Source organism: Ceratotherium simum, chromosome 39 (genome assembly GCF_057802395.1).
Source record: "Ceratotherium simum simum isolate JZ-2026a chromosome 39, ASM5780239v1, whole genome shotgun sequence".
Lineage (NCBI taxonomy): Eukaryota > Metazoa > Chordata > Mammalia > Perissodactyla > Rhinocerotidae > Ceratotherium > Ceratotherium simum.
The window spans coordinates 7,060,292-7,080,027 of record NC_141938.1 but is presented as its reverse complement, the minus strand read 5'-3'; the positions used below and the strand labels follow the sequence as shown (position 1 = coordinate 7,080,027).

General features: G+C 39.4%; 1 protein-coding gene across 1 annotated transcript; it reads left to right on the top strand.

Annotated features, from left to right (window-relative positions):
* The first annotated feature begins 3,829 nt into the window (after nt 1–3,829).
* Nucleotides 3,830–18,541, top strand: LOC147912137 (uncharacterized). Its single transcript, XM_087425526.1, has 7 exons — nt 3,830–3,908; nt 4,139–4,226; nt 14,649–14,737; nt 15,366–15,492; nt 16,101–16,184; nt 16,694–16,776; nt 17,259–18,541. The coding sequence occupies exons 3-7, from the start codon at nt 14,705–14,707 to the stop codon at nt 18,390–18,392; spliced, it is 1,461 nt and encodes a 486-aa protein (XP_087281652.1). The 5' UTR covers nt 3,830–3,908; nt 4,139–4,226; nt 14,649–14,704; the 3' UTR covers nt 18,393–18,541.
* The last annotated feature ends 1,195 nt before the right edge of the window (nt 18,542–19,736 follow it).

Sequence of the window (19,736 nt, the reverse complement as noted above, 5' to 3'; positions counted from 1 at the left end):
AATCCTTACCATTTATGGAAATATTTAGTCCATTTATAAGTAACGTAAGTGTAATAAGTTTGGATTTCATTTAGTCATTTTATGTTTCCCATTTGCCTCAGTTTTCTTCTTTCTTTGAATTGAACTTATCAGCCGATTTAAACTTACCAGAAATTTACAGTAATCAAAACAGTGTTTACTTAGCTTATGTACAGGCATATAGGTTAATGGAATGAATTGAGAGTCCAGAAATAAGTTCTCACATATCTTCTCAATTGATTTCTGAGAAGGGTGCCAGGAGAATTCAATGGGAAAAGAAAATAATCTTTTCCTCAAATGGTACTGAGACAACTGGGTATCCACCTGCAAAAGAATATCATTGGGCCCTTACCTTACACCATTTACAAAAATTAATTCAAAATGGATCACAGACTCAAATGTAAGACCAAAAACTGTAAAACTGCTAAATAAAAAATAGGTGAAAATCTTCATGACATTGAGTTTGGCAGTGGCTTCTTAGATGTGATATCTAAAGTACCTTGCAACCAAAGAAAAAATAGATAAATTGGACTTTATCAAAATTAAGAACTTTTGTACTTTGAAGGACACTTATTAACATTAAATACTTTTGTAATACAAAAGACACTCAAAGTGGAGACAGTCATGGAATGGAAGAAAATATTTGCAATTCATATATGTCATCACATGTGAGAAGGAATATGTACAGATTATATAAAGAACTCTTACAACTCAACAATAAAATGACAATCTAATTTTAAAATGAATAAAAGATTTGAACAGACATATCTCCATAGAAAACATAGAAATGGTCACAAGCTCATGAAAAGATGCGTAACGTCACTAATCATTAGAGAAAAGCAAATCATATTCACAATGAGATATCAGTTCACATCACTGGATGGTTAAAATGTAAAAGACAGACAATAGCAAGTGTTAGCAAGGATGTGGAGAAATTGGAACCCTCATACATTGAGGATATCAGTGGGATTTTAAATGATGCGGCCACTTTGGGAAACAGTCTGGTAGTTCTTCTAAACGTTAAACATAGTTGTTATATGTCCCAGCAATGCTAATCCTAGGTGTATACCTGTGATAGTTAATTTTGTGTGTCAACTTGACTGCATCACCGAAAGTCTAGATATCTGGTAATGTATTATTTCTGGGTACAACCATGAGGGTGCTTTGCAAGGAGAGTAGCATTTGAATCAGTAGACTGAGTAAAGCAGATTGCCCTCTCCAATGTGGGTGGGCATTATCCAATCCGACTTAGGGCTTGAATAGGACAAAAAGATGGAGGAAAGTTGAATTCTCTTTCTCTGCCTCACTCTTGCACTGGGATAATGTTTCTGTGCTTTCGGTGCTCCTGGCTCTCAGGCCTTGAGACCTGAACTGGAATCTATGCAATGTCTCTCTGGCTTTCAGGCGTGTAAACTGCACCACGGGGTTTCCGGTCTCCAGATTTTTTTTGTCACCTTTTGTGATTTTTTTATTGCATGCTTATCGGCAGAAAAAAATCTTTTATATGATTTGATTTTTAATCAGTTTTTCCACGTGACTCTCTAGGACATTCACATCAGCTGCAGAGACCTGGCACTCCATCTTCTCTTGCTGTTTTGTTCTCTCTAATAAAGCCTCATGTGGCGGAGTTTCTGCTATGAAACAGTAAAGGGGACTTGATGAAGGATTTCTTTAATCCTTAAAAGCCTGTATGATAGCAGGCACAAACATTGAGTAATGAGCTGTAGATGAGACAATCACTGGGCAAGTTTTGTCTTGCGTTCTGTCTGCAACTGCAAACAGATCAGGGGACTTTTCAGCCTCCATACTCTTGAGTCACTTCCATAGTAAATTTCATTAGATATATAGATTTTTATGAATTTCATGGTATTTTTGTATGTGTATAAATGATCTTCCTGATCTTACAATATGGTCCAGGGCCATATGTTATTTTCCTCTGGAGAACTCTGACTGATACGAGACCCAAGATAAATGAAAATATGTCTGCAGAAATTGATACACGTAAATTTTCATAGCAGCATTACTCATAGTATCCACAAAGTGGAAACAACCCAAATATCCATCAACTGATCAATAGATAAATAAAGTGCATTATATCCATACACTGGAATATCATTCAGCAATAAAAAGGAATGGCATATGCTACAACACATATGAATCTTGAAAAGCATAGTAAGCAAAAAAAAACCGTTGGCAAAAGTGTGTATGATCTCATTTACATGAAATGTCTAGAAAACGCAAATATATACAGACAGACTAGACTCATGGCAGCTTAGATTTTAAAGGAGTAAGAAAACGTGGGTATGACAGCTAGAGCATGCTTTTGGAGTAATGAAAAGGTTATAAAATTGTGATGGTTGCATGACTCTGAACATACTAAAAAACATTGAGTGGTATCTTTTTAAACGGAGAAATTGTATGGCATGTGAATTATTTTTGAATATAGCTGTTCCAAAACACGAACCAAAGAGAAAATCATGAGAGTAGCAAAATCACTAACAGCATAAAAAATTTAATGTCTCTGAACCACCTAGAGCAGTAAGATGAAACAAACATTAGGTACCATTATATTTTTACCACTAAATATGAAAATATAAAACTATTGCAACTGAAAAAGTGTGCTATGGGCATAAGTAAATATGACTGGCACAGAAGAGTCTAGAAAGTGGTACTGGTATATATAGGAATATATGGTTTAATTAAGGTGGAATTTGAAATCAGTAGGTCAGGATAGTTTATCAATAAATGATACAACAACTGAGCACCTTACTGGAGGAAAATTAATTGTATGCACTACCCCACACCACATGCCAAAATACACTGTGTGAGGATTCAAGATTAAAATGTGATTAAAAATAAAAAATTTTAGAAGTAAATTAGGAAATCTGTAATCTAGAGTTTGAAGTGAATTTTTAAGGCAAGGCCGGAAACCCAGAAATTATTTTTTAAAGACTTTCTTGGCTACATAAATGTTAAATACTTTGTAAGCAACAGATGAAAGACTGCTGTAGCAAAACAGTTATCAATTCCATAGATTCATAAGACATTTAATAATGCACCTGAACAATTCTTGGTAAAATGTGCTGGTATATCAGGATTTAAATGACCTTTATTAACTTTACAAAGGCCACCCACTGAAACCCACAACTAACTTGATTACTAGAGAATAATTAGAACCGTTCCTGAGTTAAGAATGCTTGGTATCAGTGGGATTTGAAAATTCAGTATGGGAAGCCCTGGACCCTATGGTAAGATGGGAAAATTAAAACAGAAATACATATTTGAATTACAAAAAACAAAAGTTACAGAAAATGTCGTTACGGTGAAAACACAAAGGAATCAATGATCAGCGTTTAGGGTGGTGTCCAACGTAAATAAAGCAAATAAGGGGAAATAAAGGTTAAATACGGGATTGATTGCACGGAGAAGATAGATCATCTCACGGCGTGGCCGGCATCTTATTACTGAATAATCAAGGACAGGGCTCCAGGAAGGCGAGGACAGGAGAAGCTTCTGACGAGCACCCGGCGGCCTGAGTTCCCCGCCCCTCTCCCTTCCGACATCTAAACCCCGGGCTGGGCCAGGTCTTGCCCCCAACCCCGCACCCGGGGTTGGGCCCCGCCCCCGTCCCACAGGCCTGCTTCCACCCTCTACCTGGCCCGCTGGGCCTATTTGAGCCCCCCGCCCCCGGGCGGGGCCATCCGCACCCACGCAATTTCGCTGCCTGAAATGGTCAAAGGTGATTGGCAGCCGGCGCCATGGAGCCCCGCCCTTTACGGCCTGAGGCAGGAAGCGGAAGTTGCGTCACCGGTGCGCGTGGTGCATTTGTTGCTGTAACTGGCGCCTCGTAGAGCCGTGATGTTGGTCATCTTTCCGTGACCCCGTCCCTGGTGAGGCCCGCGTGCAGGGAGCGCCCGGGGGGGGCAGGAGGGCGGTAAAGGACAGGTGTGACCGGGACCCCGAGGGGCCTCCTTAGAGAGGCCGGGCCCCTCCGCTCGCGTCCGCCCGGCCGCTGTCCCCGCGCGGAGCCGGGGCGGGAAGGGCGCGTGTGCGGGGGGTTTTCGTCCGCTGGGCTCCCCTGTTCAGAAGCCTCCGAAGTAACCTCGGGACTTTTCTCCAGAAGGAAAAGAATTTCCGCTGCTCGAGTCCCGTTGGTCAGGCCCCGCGCGCTCCGGTTCTCACGGCCCTGGCGACCCCGTCGTGTTCCCGTGAGTCCGGGGGAAAGTTGGCTCAGGGGCCTCTTCTGCTTTTCCTCTGCGAACGAATGTGTCGTCTGAGAATTTGTCTTAACCTTTGCTTGTTCTTTATTTTTGAACATTACCTAAAGGCGAAAGGGAAGATAGTTTCTCAGGTGTGTAAACCTAAAAGTAAAGGGCCAGTATGAGAGGCAGAGAGGCGTTTATTTGGGGCTCGTGGAACTGCAATTCCGGGAGCAGAGATTCAGGTAGAAACCCCCATAGTGTCCGCTAGGGAGGAAAAGGGGCTTTTAAAGAAGGGGGTTTGCGTTACACAGAATGTTAATTGGCGTTGGCGGCGGGAAGCTCCTCTTGGCTAAACGTAGTTCATCGCTGAGGCAGCTGGTGGGAGGCAGAAGTCCGTCACTGGGAGGGGCTGCAGGTTTCTCCAGGGTCCTCAGTTCAGAGTTCCTGTTCTGCTCCACGAGGACTCGCGTGACCCCCGTTTCCTTAATGGCTCCCCAGCGCCATTTTGAAGCCCTTAGACATAAAGGACTCCGTTTTGTTTCACATTTCACAGATGTCAAGGTTTTGCATATTTCTGTATATAAATATAAACGTATGTGGACCAGAAGTCTTTCTTCTAAAGAAAAGCAAGAATACTCAGCTGTCTTGTCATCTGAACTTCCTAGGCCCGTACATCCCAACAGGACTTCAAAACAGGGGCCTCGGGGAGAAAAAGATGGAGACTTGGTGACACTAGTTCTAGAAATGGTGTTTTCTGTTGACAGGAGTTTGCACTAAGCGTGTTTTTCTTTCATATTTTTCTTTCGTAAAGTCATAAATGTATAGAAAATGTGAACATCCAGTACAATGAGTGTTTTTTATAGACAATTCACCATTTGTAGCATTTTGCATGTTTACTCTCTCCATAGATAAATAAATACATTTTATGGCGAACAATTTGAGAGTAAGTTAAAAATAAATTGCATTCGTGATACTTGACCTTTAAATAATTGATAGTGCATCTCCCAAAGACAAGGACGTTATCCTACTAAAACCATAATGCTATTATTCCACCCAAGAAAATCAAAGATAATGATGTCATCTCATATCTTACTCTTTGTAAAAACTCAACTTCTCCACTTTGTTCCAAAAAATGTTTTTGTATCTAGGAGGCTATCAGGATTTATATATGCCAGTTGTTTATTTCTTTTAGGCTTTCTAATAGATCAGTTGATATTATTTGTCCCATTATGTTGACTTTTAGAAAAGGCGCAAGTGTTCTTTTGGAAAGTCATATAGTGTGATGTTTCTGATTTTATTTTTATAGTGTGTTAAAATGTTTCCTCAATTTCTTATATTTTCTGCCAACTGGTAAATGGGTCCAAAGGAGAGGTGAGCAAAATTTTTGTCTGAAAAGGTCCAGATAGTAAGTACTTGATGCTTTGCATAGGGTGTCAGAATTACTCAGCTCTACCTTTGTAGTGGGCAAGCAGCTATAGACCTAAGTAAACAAATGGGCATAACTGTGTACCAGCAAAGCTTTATTTACACAAACAGGCCTGTGACCAAATTTTGCCAACTCCTGGTGTGTGTAGAGGCTTCAAAAGATCATTTCAAAATATTTTGTAAGTCATGTGTATATCAAATTGTATTCCACAGGGAAGACAGAAATTTATGCCATCCCTCATTTAGTGTTGCCCACTTTAGCTATAGACCTAAGTAAACAAATGGGCATAACTGTGTACCAGCAAAGCTTTATTTACACAAACAGGCCTGTGACCAAATTTTGCCAACTCCTGGTGTGTGTAGAGGCTTCAAAAGATCATTTCAAAATATTTTGTAAGTCATGTGTATATCAAATTGTATTCCACAGGGAAGACAGAAATTTATGCCATCCCTCATTTAGTGTTGCCCACTTTGATTACTTGTTTAGGTAGGGATCAGCAGAGCCCTCTGTTTTAAAGGTAGACTTTTCCTTGTGAATAAAACAAGTCATATGTGGGGTGATATTTTGGTACTCAGAATATGTTGCCCCCAGGAAGCTTTCTAACAATTGTTTTAGCACCTGTTACTCACCTACAGTGAGTAAACTTCTGTTTGTGGGGGTATATTTTCAGGATAAGTTTCTCAGGTTAGTTTTCTAATCAAAGGGCAAATAAACATTTACCTTTGCTGGATAGTATAAATTTCATTCTGTAGGTTTTGTGCCATGTATAGTTTCTGAATCAGCTTTTTAAAGACATGTCTAAAAATGATGGAGAAATGATGAAGAACAAATTTCAGTTTTATCTTCACTCGTTTTCAAAAAGTATATCCTATAGACTGTTATTCTGAGTAAAAATACAAAAATACTTTTTCAAAAATACTGTGTTTTAGTTTATATTATATTGTGTGCAGACATTTTGTATGAGTCTTCTTTGATTTTTATGTTTTGATTCCATTTTTTTGGTCCTTTTATTTGTGCATACAATACTGTGACATTTTTGTGTGGAAGGGCAATTGCCTGAGAATCCACAAATGGTCATTGAATTCATTTCATAAGCTAGGAACAGTGCAGTGACAAGGAATCAAAGGCCATCAAATTGGAAATAGTACTGCCACTATGGGGCTTCCAGTGTATTTGAGAATACAAATCTTAAATGAATAGTGGCAAGGTTGTGATATGGACATCAGAATGGCTTAACATGAGGTGCTAATATGTGTTGAGAGGGATTGAGATTTAAGTTGTGAAGCAAAGCCTGAGTAGGATTGACCTAGTCAGGTCTTTGAGCTGTTGTGAGGATTTGTAGAGTGGGTGAGAACATTTCAGGTGAAGGGAACTTGATGAACAAAATCCAGCATAGTTGAGATCTTGGTGTATTTCTTAACCTGAGGAAAGAGTGTTGGCAGAAGCAGAACAGACGGAGTGGTGGGAGATGGAGTGGAGAGCAGGGCCAAGACCAGGGGAATGAGGTGCTCTGGAGAATACTGTAAGTCCGTGGAAACTTCTGAAATGTTTTAGCAGGAGAGAGACTTGAATCCATTTACAACTTAAATAGAACCCACTAACGCCTGCTTTGGGAATGAACTTCAGCAAACAGAAGCATGAATGTGTGGAATCCGAATAGAATCTTATGATGAATAAGTTTTAAGACATGATCATGGTACCTGGATGTGAATGATTGCTATGGAGAAGGAAATGACTTAAGAGTTTTGTAGCAGGTAAAAATGAAAGAATCCAGGCATTTTGAAACTTCATATATTCATTTACTGGAGGTCATACCCCTACTTAGTGAATGTTTGAAGGCTTAATTAGTGCTTAGTGAAAAATTTTAACCAAGGGCTGTTCTTAGGACACTTGTAAACTGTTGGAGGAGGCATACATCTTTCCAAGAAAATAAATATACTATTACCAATTGATTAGGGTTCTGGAGCTAAAGTAGTGGATGGGATTATTTTCTCTCTATATTGGAATAGGTGAAGGTAGGAGAGTTGATAAATATTTAAGTCATAAATGGAAAAGGCATAGGAGTTAGGCATGTTGGAAGGGATGGGAGAAGGAGATGGGGAAAGCATTCTGTATTTGGTTGATTTCATTTCTAGGAGGAGAGAGGGGAGTGTATTAAGGGTTGCTCCCAGATTTGACAGTGGACACCTTGTATTTTTTTGGAGAAAATGCTGAAGGAAGATTCTAATCTTCAGTCAATACGTGACAGGAAAAATAAGTGACATCTGTTCAGATGATGTGAACCTAGAGAAAATAGGAGAAAGCATGAATGTGTTTTAGTTTTATCAATAGCAAATTCATTCAAGGAATTAATCAGAATCAGTAATTCACTTGTGCTATCATCAGTCTTAGCAAATGTTTATGTTAATAAACATAGTGGTTTTGTAGTCCACTTGAGATTGCTTCTCCTACCCAGATTAGGCCTCTGATTCCCTGATTGACCATCCAGATTAACCCATCCTGTTTGATATTTTAAGACACTGACGCATCTTGGGGGTTAGAATCCCTCCACAGGTAAAGGACCAGAAGGCTCTGCTGACAATACAGATTGCCAGAAAGAACTGAAGGCTCCATGTGTCTTGGTAATATCCATGTTACCCTCTCTGTTTGCCACTTGGGTGTCCCAATGAGCTAGCTGTGCCATAGTGAAACAATTGATGAAGATTCTGAAGACAAAGTTGGTGAGGATGTGCAGATTCTGTGATTCTGTGAATGTCTTTCCTATTGGCAAGGAACTCAGCTCATGGCTCAGGTCCTAAGGGTTGACTAAATGTCTCCCCAAATCTCCTCTTTACTCATTTGTCCGCAGGGATCGTTGTTCGTCTCAGTTATGTATGAGTCTGCAAGAAATCAGGAGACAGCAATCACACTTTGATTTAAACCAGAGAAGTGTAATTTAAAGATGTAAGGAGAATTGTAACATCCTAGAGTTGATGGAGAGTCCCTAAGGAAAGCCAAACTTGTAGGGGGACCCTCTCCCCAACGCTGGACTTCAGACCTTGTTGGAGAAGGTATCATGGCAGTCCACTGGGTACTGAAGAAGTTTGCCTGGTTGTCGGAACCAGAGGCAGTCAACAGTCACTGTGCAGGCAGTAAGCCACCCTCTAGATGCAGACAAGTCATGAGTGGTGGGTAGATTGAGAGAGGGAATTGGGTACCACTGTGCTTGCAAGACGTGGAGTACTAAGCATCCATATAAGGAGGCTGTGGGAAACAACTGACTGGTATGCAGAGAAAACGAAGCTGATAGATGAGTGCACGGAAGAAGACAGTGTTCCTTCCACTTTACAATCTTAGAGTAAATATATTTCTGAAAACTGATGTATATTGTATTATGAACAGCTATTGAGTTATAATCTAGGTATACTTGAACAGCGGTATGAAGGATCTATGTTATTGGTTGATCACCAACCACTGGGTGCCTTCAGTGAGCCAGGTTCTGTGCCACTCTTTGTACTGGTAAACATTGGTATCCATAACAGACATAATGCTAGCCAGTTATGCAAAAAAATCTCTCTAAAAGAAGCTGATCCTAATGTCAGACAGTGTCAAAAAGCAGTAATGTAGCCACAGAGGTCATTATGGTAAAAGGTTGTTTATCGATGCTGGTCCCTTGGCATAATGATTAAGTTTGGTGGGCTCGGCTTCGGTGGCCTGGGTTTGTGGGCCCAGATCCTGGGCGTGGACCTGCACCCCTCATCAGCCATGCTGTGGCAGCGACCCACATACAAAATAGAGGAAGATTGGCGCAGTTGGTAGCTCAGGGCTAATCTTCCTCAAGCAAAAAAAAAAGGAAGATTGGTGATGGGTGTTGGCTCAGGGTGAATTTTCCTCAGTAAAAAGGGAAAAAACGTGGTTTCTCCAAAAATTTAAAGGTATATCCACTCAATAATTGTTGCAAATATATAGAACTTTGTTTCACAGAATTAGAAGAATTGGACAAATCCACAATTCTAGTGGGAGATTTTAATGTATTTTGCCCATATTGTTAAACTAAACAACAGAAGAAAAATCAGTTGAGGTATACTGTGGAAATGCTATGTGAACTGCTTAATGTATATATACAGAATAGTGTATCTAGTAACTGACTGAACTCAAAAATTGCTTGTCTGGGAGCAAGGGCGAAAGAATGGACTGGAAAGAGCAAGAAGCCTTTTTAGGGAGATAACTATGTTCTGTATCTTGTTTTTGGTTGGTTTTTACTACAAGTGTATCCAGTTTTCAGAACTCATCCAGCAAATGCTTAAGATGTGTGTATTTGTGTACATTAATCATACCTCAATTAGAAAATGAAAGGAAAGTTAAAACATGTAGGCACTTAACTGACTAAAGACATTGGTGCCCGTACTTAGCACAAGGACCCCCAGTTTGAAAACTCTAGTAGTAAAGACAGTTATACTGTGAGGCTAGACACATGGTTTTGTGACCATATGTGTTTCTGGGTTTTAGTCTTCTGAACTGTAGAATAAGGACTGTGGGGTTGTGACGGGGATGTTGGTTCAAAGATAATGAACAGTGGAACTTTCAGTGGTTGATGCCATTCAAAAACCATTTTGTAGATCAACATTTGCTCTCTGCTCTGTTTGATTTATTAAAGTTATTCTGTTTTTTTAAATTACGGTCACATTAGTTTATAATGTATCCCTTTCAGATTGACATCATTATATTTCGAATTTTCTACAGACTGCATCGTGTACACCACCAGAAGTCTAGTTGCCATCCATCGCTTTACACATGTGCCCCTTACTCCTTTTGCTCTCGCCCACCCCCTTTCCCTCTGGTAACCACCAGTCTGTTCTCCAAGTGTATGCATTTGTTGTTTATCTTCTACATATAAGTGAAGTCATACAGTGATTGTCTTTCCATCTGACTCATTTCACTTAGCATGATACCGTCAAGGTCCATCCATGTACTTGCAAATGACAAGATTTTGTCTTTTTTAAGGCTAAGTACTCTGTTGTATATATACCACATTTCCTATATCCATTTATCCATTGATGAGCAGTTAAGTTGCTTCCAAGTCTTGGCTATTGTGAATAATGCTGCAGTGAACATCGATGTGTCTGTATCTTTTTGAATTAGTGATTTCATGTTTTTTGGATAAATACACAGTAGTGGAATAGCTGGATCATATGGTATTTCTATTTTTAATTTTTTGAGAAATCTGCATACTGTTTTCCATAGTGGCTGCACCAGTTTACAGTCCCTCCAGCAGTGTATGAGGGTTCCCTTTTGTCTACTTCCTCTCCAAGACTTATTTTTTGTCTTGTTAATTATAGCCATTCAGGTTCCCTAACCCTCTGACTTTTGTGCCTCTACAACATAACTTCTAAATTAACTTTAACATTTGCTAAAATGCATTCATTGAGAAATCTTCATAGACTTAATACTGGGACTCAAAGTACGGTTATATACCTGGGGATCTCACTGCATTTAAACATTATACTCCCTCATAATTTTTAAAAAGCAACTACAAATAAAGTAGAGGAAAGATAGGTGTGCCTCAGTTTAATTGTAGTTTTGCTTCAATTTCCCGTAGTCAAAGTACCCATTTCCCTAAAATAGCCCATCTTGGGCATAGATGCCCTGACACAATAATAAATTTAAGTTAAGGTAAGTCTTTGGCACTTACTAATTCTCTTGATAAGACAAGATGTCCAGGGACCCCTTGTTTTTTTTTTTTTTTTTTTTTTTTTTTTTTAAAGATTTTATTTATTTATTTTTTCCCCCCAAAGCCCCAGTAGATAGTTGTGTGTCACAGCTGCACATCCTTCTAGTTGCTGTATGTGGGACACGGCCTCAGCATGGCCGGAGAAGCAGCGCGTCGGTGCGAGCCCGGGATCCGAACCCGGGTCGCCAGCAGTGGAGCGCGCTCACCCAACCACCAAGCCACGGGGCCGGCCCCAGGGACCCCTTGTTAAAATAATTATTATGTCCCAATGTACATTAAAACAGGGCCATCAAAGTTTAAAACTTATTATACAAACCTAATTAATAAAGAGGTGGTTGTCTCCACTCCTCCATTGAACAACCCAATTTTGGTTGTTCTGTGTTTTGCATAACAAGTAAATAAGTAATCTCTCCTTTGGTTACCTGGGGAACCCTTTGGGATTAACTGAGTAAACAGCAATGAGAATTTGTGGACAATGTGGATGGTGATGCTAACCATCATACATGATGGAGCACAGTGGAATGTTACCACTTTCCATCTCTTACCCAGGATGCCCCTAATAAAAAACAGGAATCCAAAAAATAATACACTTGTCCAGACTGCAGGCAGTGATCTTGGCTCTCAATGCCCTGGCCCCATCTTCACATTTATTATGAAGTGTTGGACCATTACCTAAAAGTTATCCATTCAGGGTCAAGAACTCTAGGAATCTCTTGCCTCATAGATACTCAAATTCTAAGTCAAAATTACACATGTATCTACATATGCTGAGGCCACAATACTAGGCCTTGTCAAGACATTCCTTATTCCCTTTGGAATTATACACATTACCAATAGTAACCAAGGCACACATCTCACTTCTCAAAATACACAATACTAGGCACTTAGAAAAAGCGTTCAATAAAACTTTCACGTCCCTGACAGATCCCAGACAGCTAGTTTAACTGGGAGACATAATGATCTCCTCAAATAACTTCTTTTAAAACTCCAATTTGACCAATGGACCCCTGCGTGGGTGTCTATCCTGCCCTTAGCCTTAACCTGTCTTTATAAGTTTTCAATCTCATGAGAGCTGGAGGCCAGATGAAGGGTGCATACTCTCCTGGGGCCCATCAACCATAAAGTGTCTTATGGGCCAGGCAGCTGCTCATCTGATATGGGACCTATTTGAAGCTAAACTTTCAAAAAAAAAACGAACACAAAAAGCCTGTTAAGTACAGGTGCAGACTATTCTGTTGCCTGTTGGTCTTATGCCTACTGCTTTGGGTGATTTCATTGATTTTCAATCCAGAGGCCCAAACCCTCCACACGTCACTGTTTGAATCAAACATGGCAAACACTGAGACCGACATCAACCTGAATGGGGTATCATTTCTCAGATGATATCCCAGTCCCACGTCCTAGACGACATCACCCTGGCCCAGAAGGTCATTATTGGTGATGACCACTTCAGATGACATTACCCCAGCCCAAGAACTTGCCACTGGAGAAGACTTCACCCAGTTCATGATGCTCTTGTACTCCCTCACCTAAGACACAAATGAGACTCAGGATATTTTTGCTTTTCTTCCTTTCACATTACAGATCCTATAATGTTTCTGAGCCTGCTGCTTAGCTCATGATCCTAGTATGCTCCCTGCTGTCTGCCAAAACATACATCTCTCCACTGCCATGCCTCTGGGGAAATCTGATAGAAGTTACTCCTGTCTGTGCTGTTCTAAAAATTAGTGAAAATTACTACCTTCATCAGGAGATAGGTGATTCATGTCAATCAGCTCCTTGACCCCCTGGGAAGAGGATCACTCTCCACCCAGGGCCTTTTCCTACTACACCCCTCCAGTTTTCCACCATGACCTCGTGTCGTGCATCTCTAACCACAAATACTCCTTCCCCTTGGTTACACACAAAACCACTAACCTTTTCATGTACTTCATTAACTTAGTTCATACCCTCCAACAACATCACTACTAGACTGGTCACTTTGATTATTGTTATACTTTAATGTGTTCTGAGTTCTTTTGTAAAAACATTGCCATACTTTTTTAATCTTTTAGTGTCAGATGTGGAAGACGTAATGAGTATTTCCCTTTTCTTCCATTTTCTTATTCAGGAACCAGTAGAATACACGTGTTTTCTGTTTGTGTGTGTGTAGGAAACCCTTTATTTTCTCACCTGGTTGATTTTTTTTTCTCATATCAGTTATGAATTGGTATGCCAATAATTACTTTATTGTCCATATTGTTCAGTGAGAATGTTGGATCTTTAATGCCTGGGACATTTTCTTTGTAAGTTACTGCTCTTCACTGAGTGCCTAGTACAGGGACATAAATTCTTCATTATTTACTATGAGAATAAAAGAATAAGGCAGCAAATAAGCACTTAAAACAAGGCCCAGAGCTTCAAACTTCTACAGTATCTGTCAAGAAAGCTCAAGAATGTTGACCAAGTAAAATACATCATTTTTATTCCCTTCAAATGCCCAGCAGGAATCTTGGCCAGTGCTGTCCAGTAGAATGTGTAGATAATGTATGTAATGAAAAATATTTACTTAAGCATGTAAGTACTATAAAAACATTGTGAGATTTTACATTATTTTGTACATTTGAAGAGTTCTAAATTCGCTGCACACTAAATTTTTATCAGACATACTTGCTTTGTGTTCAGAAAACAGAAAATTTACAGATGAAAGACTAGGTTCCAATACTCAAGTTGTTCCAAATATATAAGTGAGGTATAAGATTCCAGTGAGACATCTGGTACAGAGGGTCCTCAGTAAATGGCAATTGATGTTACTTATATTCTTGGTATAGAGCATACTGTTTTAATAGCTTTTAGGTTCACATTTCAAAGTACACAGAGTCCTTTAGTCTGGACCTGAGCAGTCATGCTGCTGGTTTGTCTAGGAGAAGCTTAAGTGGGCCAGAGAATGCTGTTCTGTTTGTCAGCTTCCTGATATATGTGCATTAGGTAGAGTGGTGGCATAATCTCATTCATCAGTTTTATTACCTTGACAAATGAAGAGTCACGTTACCTAGGGCTGAAGTTTCCATCCTTGTAAAATGAAACAATTATGTTTTTCCTGATGGGCAGCATGACTCACAATTTCTGTTTGTGACTCTAGGTGAGACAGGACTTCTGTGACATTTGATGGCAGTAGTGTGCATTTGTGTGAGATTTTTTAACATGCAGGGATATTTGAGAATTTCAAGGTAGAATAGAACGAATTCCGGGCCTGTGAATGTGGGAATTATGGTCATCTCTGGGTCCTCATGCTTTCTTTCTTTTCTTCTAGGTCTTCTTCCTAAGGACCCTTTCTGCCTTTCCAAGGAAAAGATAGAGGCAGAAAGGATGGAGACTGAGTGTTTGACAAATTTTTCTCAGGTAATTAGAAGGTGTGACAAATTTTTCTCAGGTAATTAAAAGGTGTATCCTTCTACAAAATGACATGTCGCATCCACTGGATAGACACATTTCTTTCTAGGTAGACCTGTGTCTCCAAGGCTTCTTAGGGAGGCCAAGCCATTCAAGGACTGAGTCTCTGTTGAATTCCCACCCAAAGTGTAGCTCCTCATGTTGGTTCATGTAAATAATCTCAGTATTTTAATAATTACCTTCTACTGGTGTTTCACGATGGCAACAGCATATTTTTTTGTTTTGGTGCTTGCTCTGTCATGGTAAAGAAGAGGAAAGTGCATTTCTTAAAGAATTTATTCATTCATTCATGGGCTTCTTCAAGTTTCTGTGGTTTGCTTAAGACTGTGCTGCCAGAGGGAATTAAGATGAGAAGAGCTTTTAGTCTAGTTGCGATAAGCTAAGTTCATGCCTTAGAGATTCCATTAAAGCCAGCCGTGAGTGAGTGTAGATAGAGAGAATACCTAGGGCCATGGCACTCTGAGGGAGATGATGACAGACTTTGAAACCCTCTGTTACCATTGGGTCTGCCATCTTCATTCCCTAGTGAACATTGGTGGAGATGTTATTTTACTGAAGCCAGCTTGTGTGTGGTTAGGACTCAGTTACCTTCGCTGATGTGGCTGTGCACTTCACCCGAGAGGAGTGGACTTTACTGGAGCCAACTCAGAAAAATCTATACAGAGATGTGATGCTGGAGAACTACAAGAACCTGAACACAGTAGGTAAGGCTGCCATCATTCCTATAGCCTCTTATGGAACCGAATATATATGATGTATTTTCTGTGTTCCAATATTGGTGACATGAAATCTGCACATAATGGAATCTAAGAGATACTAGTCTCTGCGCTAATGGGTTTTAACCTCGTGTGCTTTCTGTAAAATTGTGGTTCTAGGACTAACACCATCCCCATCACTCTATTAGAAATGTGCATTCTCAGACTCCACCTTTGACATAGTGAATGAAACTCTAGTAGTATGCCCAGACATCTCTTTTAATGAAAACAGTAGACATGGTTCGGATTGACAACAATGTTTGACAGCCACTGTTGTGGTGATTTCTCCATGAGAATGAACATTTCTTTTTGCATTTGCTTTATTTCCTGTATCAATAAAAGTCTTAATACTTTTTAATATATGTATATATCTGAACATGGGTTTCAGAGGCCAGAGACAATCAATCTCCTTGATAAACAGAAAGAGCATATTTGCATTTTTATCTCTTTTGAAATAATGTTACTGCATTCATTAGAAATATAGGAGTTGATTTATGGCAATATTTATCATCTTTTGCAGAGGGCTTTTCCATTAATATGTCTTTTCCTGTAAACAGACTATCAGTTGTTCAAACCGAATCTAGTCTCTTGGTTGGAACAAGAAGAAGAGTTGAGTACAGTGGAGACAGGAGTCTTCCAAGGTGAGTCATTGTGAAGAACTTCCCTGGTCAATAAAAATTTCCTTATATTTGGAATTACAGTGAGGAAACTTTAAGATGTACTTTCTCTTGAAGGCTGAGGTCATTGGTTTCTGATGCTTTGGGATATCATTAGCTTCTCATATATACTTTACATTTACTTAGAATTTCCCATACGCTCAGAAAAAAAACTTGTTCTGTGTCTGTTTTAATTTAATCATTTTTTATGTTGTTTGTCCACAGATTTCCTACTTTCTTGCCCTGATAATATTCTGTCTGTTTTCCCCATTGTATTTAATTTTCATAGAATCATCTTAATTAACTATTGAATTTTTGAATACACATCTTTATCATTGCAAAATTTTTGACACAGCGAAACTCCTCTCATGTCTTGCCTTTCATTTAGTATGTTTAACTTAGAAATAATACAAATGAACCTTATTGTTTGTAACGCCTTTAATGTACATTTCTTTGTGTAAATTCCACATGTTTTATTATTTTTTTTATTTTAGAATGGGAAACTCAACTTAAAACCAAAGACTCAGCAATTCAGCAGAATATTTTTTGGGAAAAAGCATCCAATAGGATAGAAATGGTAAGTTTGAAAAGAGATATTTCTTATTTTCCACATTTAGAACAGATTGGGATTTTCATCAGATAGAACGTGTGCACAAGTGATAGATATTTGGGAAGAGTGGCATTCGTCCAAGAGAGAGCAGTGGTTCAGGAGAGGTATTTTGAATATGTTTAATTTGGGACTATTTTAAACCTAGCTTGAAAGTTGTTGCCTCAGAATTCCCACAAGGACTCGTTCACACTTATGTAACTTACCGTTGAGGTTTTAAACATTCCATGAAACTGCACAGGAATCTTTTAAGACTAGAGTAGATAGCATATCATTCTGGCAGAAGGATTCAATCATTCAAGTTCAAGGAAATGAACAGGGTAGGAAGTATATGAACGTAATGGAAATGTTAAAAATCATCATCATTGTGATAGTGTTTCTACTTTGAGATGGGTGGGATAAATTAATGTATTTGAGAAATCTTTGATTATCATTCATTTATTCATCAACAGGAAAGAATACACAATGGGTATGAACTCAATGGTTCTGAGCCATGTGGGAAAGTCTTCAGTGAACGTTCATGCCTAAGGACACACAAGATAACTCAAAATGGAGAGAATACTCATGAGGATAATCAGTATGGAAAATATTTCCTTCCTCCGTACAGGAAAACCTCTACTGGAGAGAAAATTTCCATGTTTAATCAGTGGGGAAAAGCCATCAGCCTGACCCCAGATGTTGTGTACTGGAAAACTGGCATGCAGGAGAAAGCCTTTGAATGCAGTGATGGTGGGAAGGCCTTTGTTATTCAATCTTACCTTCAGGCGCAAACAAGAACTCACAATGGAGAAAAATTCTATGAATGTAAGGAATGTGGGAAAGCCTTCATTCAATACTCAGGCCTCATTGTCCATATGAGAACTCACAATGGAGCAAAGTCTTTTAAATGTGACAAATGTGGGAAAGCCTTTGCTACTTTCTCAGAACTGACTGGCCATTTTAGAACTCACCTTGGAGAGAAGCCTTTGGAGTGTAATATATGTGGGAAGAGATTTACCAGGTCTTGGTACTTAATCATTCACAAGCGTGCTCACACTGGAGAGAAACCTTATAAATGCAAGGAGTGTGGGAAAGATTTTAGTTGTTTTATGTACCTTAAGTGTCACAAGCGAACTCACACTGGAGAGAAACCCTATGAATGTAAGGAATGTGGGAAAGACTTCAGTAAATCTTCAGGCCTTGCTCGCCACATAAAAACTCACACTGGAGAGAAGTTTTTTAAATGTGACAAATGTGAGAAAGCCTTTTCTACTTCCTCAAAACTGACTAGACATTTTAGAACTCACACTGGAGAGAAGCCTTTTGAGTGTGATATATGTGGGAAGAGATTTACCTCTTCTTCATACTTAATCGTTCACAAGCGTACTCATACTGGAGAGAAACCCTATGAATGTAAGGAATGTGGGAAAGGCTTCAGTCAATCCTCGGGCCTTACTAGCCACATAAATACTCACACTGGAGAGAAGCCTTTTCAGTGTGACACTTGTGGGAAAGCCTTTGCTGCTTCCTCAAATCTCAGTAATCATTTGAGAATTCACAGTAGAGAGCAGCATTTGAGTGTAATACATGTGAAAGAAGATTTATAAGTTCTTCGTAGTTAATCATTCACAAGTGTACTCACACTGGACAGAAACCCTATAAAAGCAAGGAATATGAGAAAGGCTTTAATTATATTGTGGGCCTTAATAGTCACAAGTGAACTCACACAGAAGAGAAACCTTAGGAATGTAAGGAATGTGGGAAAGCCTTCAGTTGATCCTCAGGCTTTATAGTCCATATAAATACAGTGCAGAGAAACCTTTTAAATGTGACAAATGTGGGAAAGCCTTTGCTACTTTCTCAAAACTGACTATTCATTTTAGAACTCACACTGGAGAGAAGCCTTTTGTGTGAGATATACGTGGGAAAAGACCTACCACTTCTTCGTATTTAATCAATTACAAGTGTCCTCATACTGGAGAGAATTCCTATGAATGTAAGGAATGTGGGAAAGCCTGCAGTCAATCCTCAGGACTTATTGACTGTATAAAAACTTACAGTGGAGAGAATCCTTTTAAATGTGACATGGGAAAGCCTTTGCTACTTGCTCAAAACTGCCTAGACATTTTAGAACTCACACTGTATAGAAGCCTGGTGGGTGTAATATATGTGGGAAAACATTAAGCAGGTCTTTGTACATTATCAGTCATAAGGTCACACTGGAGAGAAACCTTATAAATGAAAGGAGTAGGAAAAAGACTAATTTTCCCACTTCCTTTCAGTGTACTTAAAAAACTCACCTGGGGAGAAGTCATATCAGTGTAAGGAAGGTGGTAAGGCTTTGGTAGTCTCAAATCACTTCAAAGACCTGGAAGGCGCACACTATATTTGGAGATGCTCTCCAAATATAAGTAATGAGGGAAAGCCATCAGCATCTCCTAACAGCCTAGCATGTAAGGACTGACAGTGAAGCTACACTATTAAAAAACATGGAAAGTCTTTATTTCTTCAGTGAAATATATATCTCTCATGCAGTGGAGAGAAATCCAACTAATGTGAGATATGGAGGCAAATGGATCTGCTAATATTCACTTGTGATCTCACTGTGGAGAAAAACTTCGTAAATGTAAAAAATTTTGTAGAGTCATCATTTTCCGTCAGATTTTTTCTCATCTGTAATAAACATGGGGTTATTTACAGTCATAAGAAACAGGACATGGGAAGTGTGGGAAGTGCTACTCCGAGTGTGAATCCTAGGGTCTTCTGAGCTGCATAGTATTCTAGTTGGTTCTATAGATCTGTTGTGTGTGTGTGTGTGATGAAGATCAACCCTGAGCTAACATCCATGCCCATCTTTCTCCACTCTATATGGGACACTGCCACAGCATTGCTTGACTAGTGGTGTGTCAGTTCATGCCTGGGATCTGAACAGGCAAACCATGTGCTGCCAA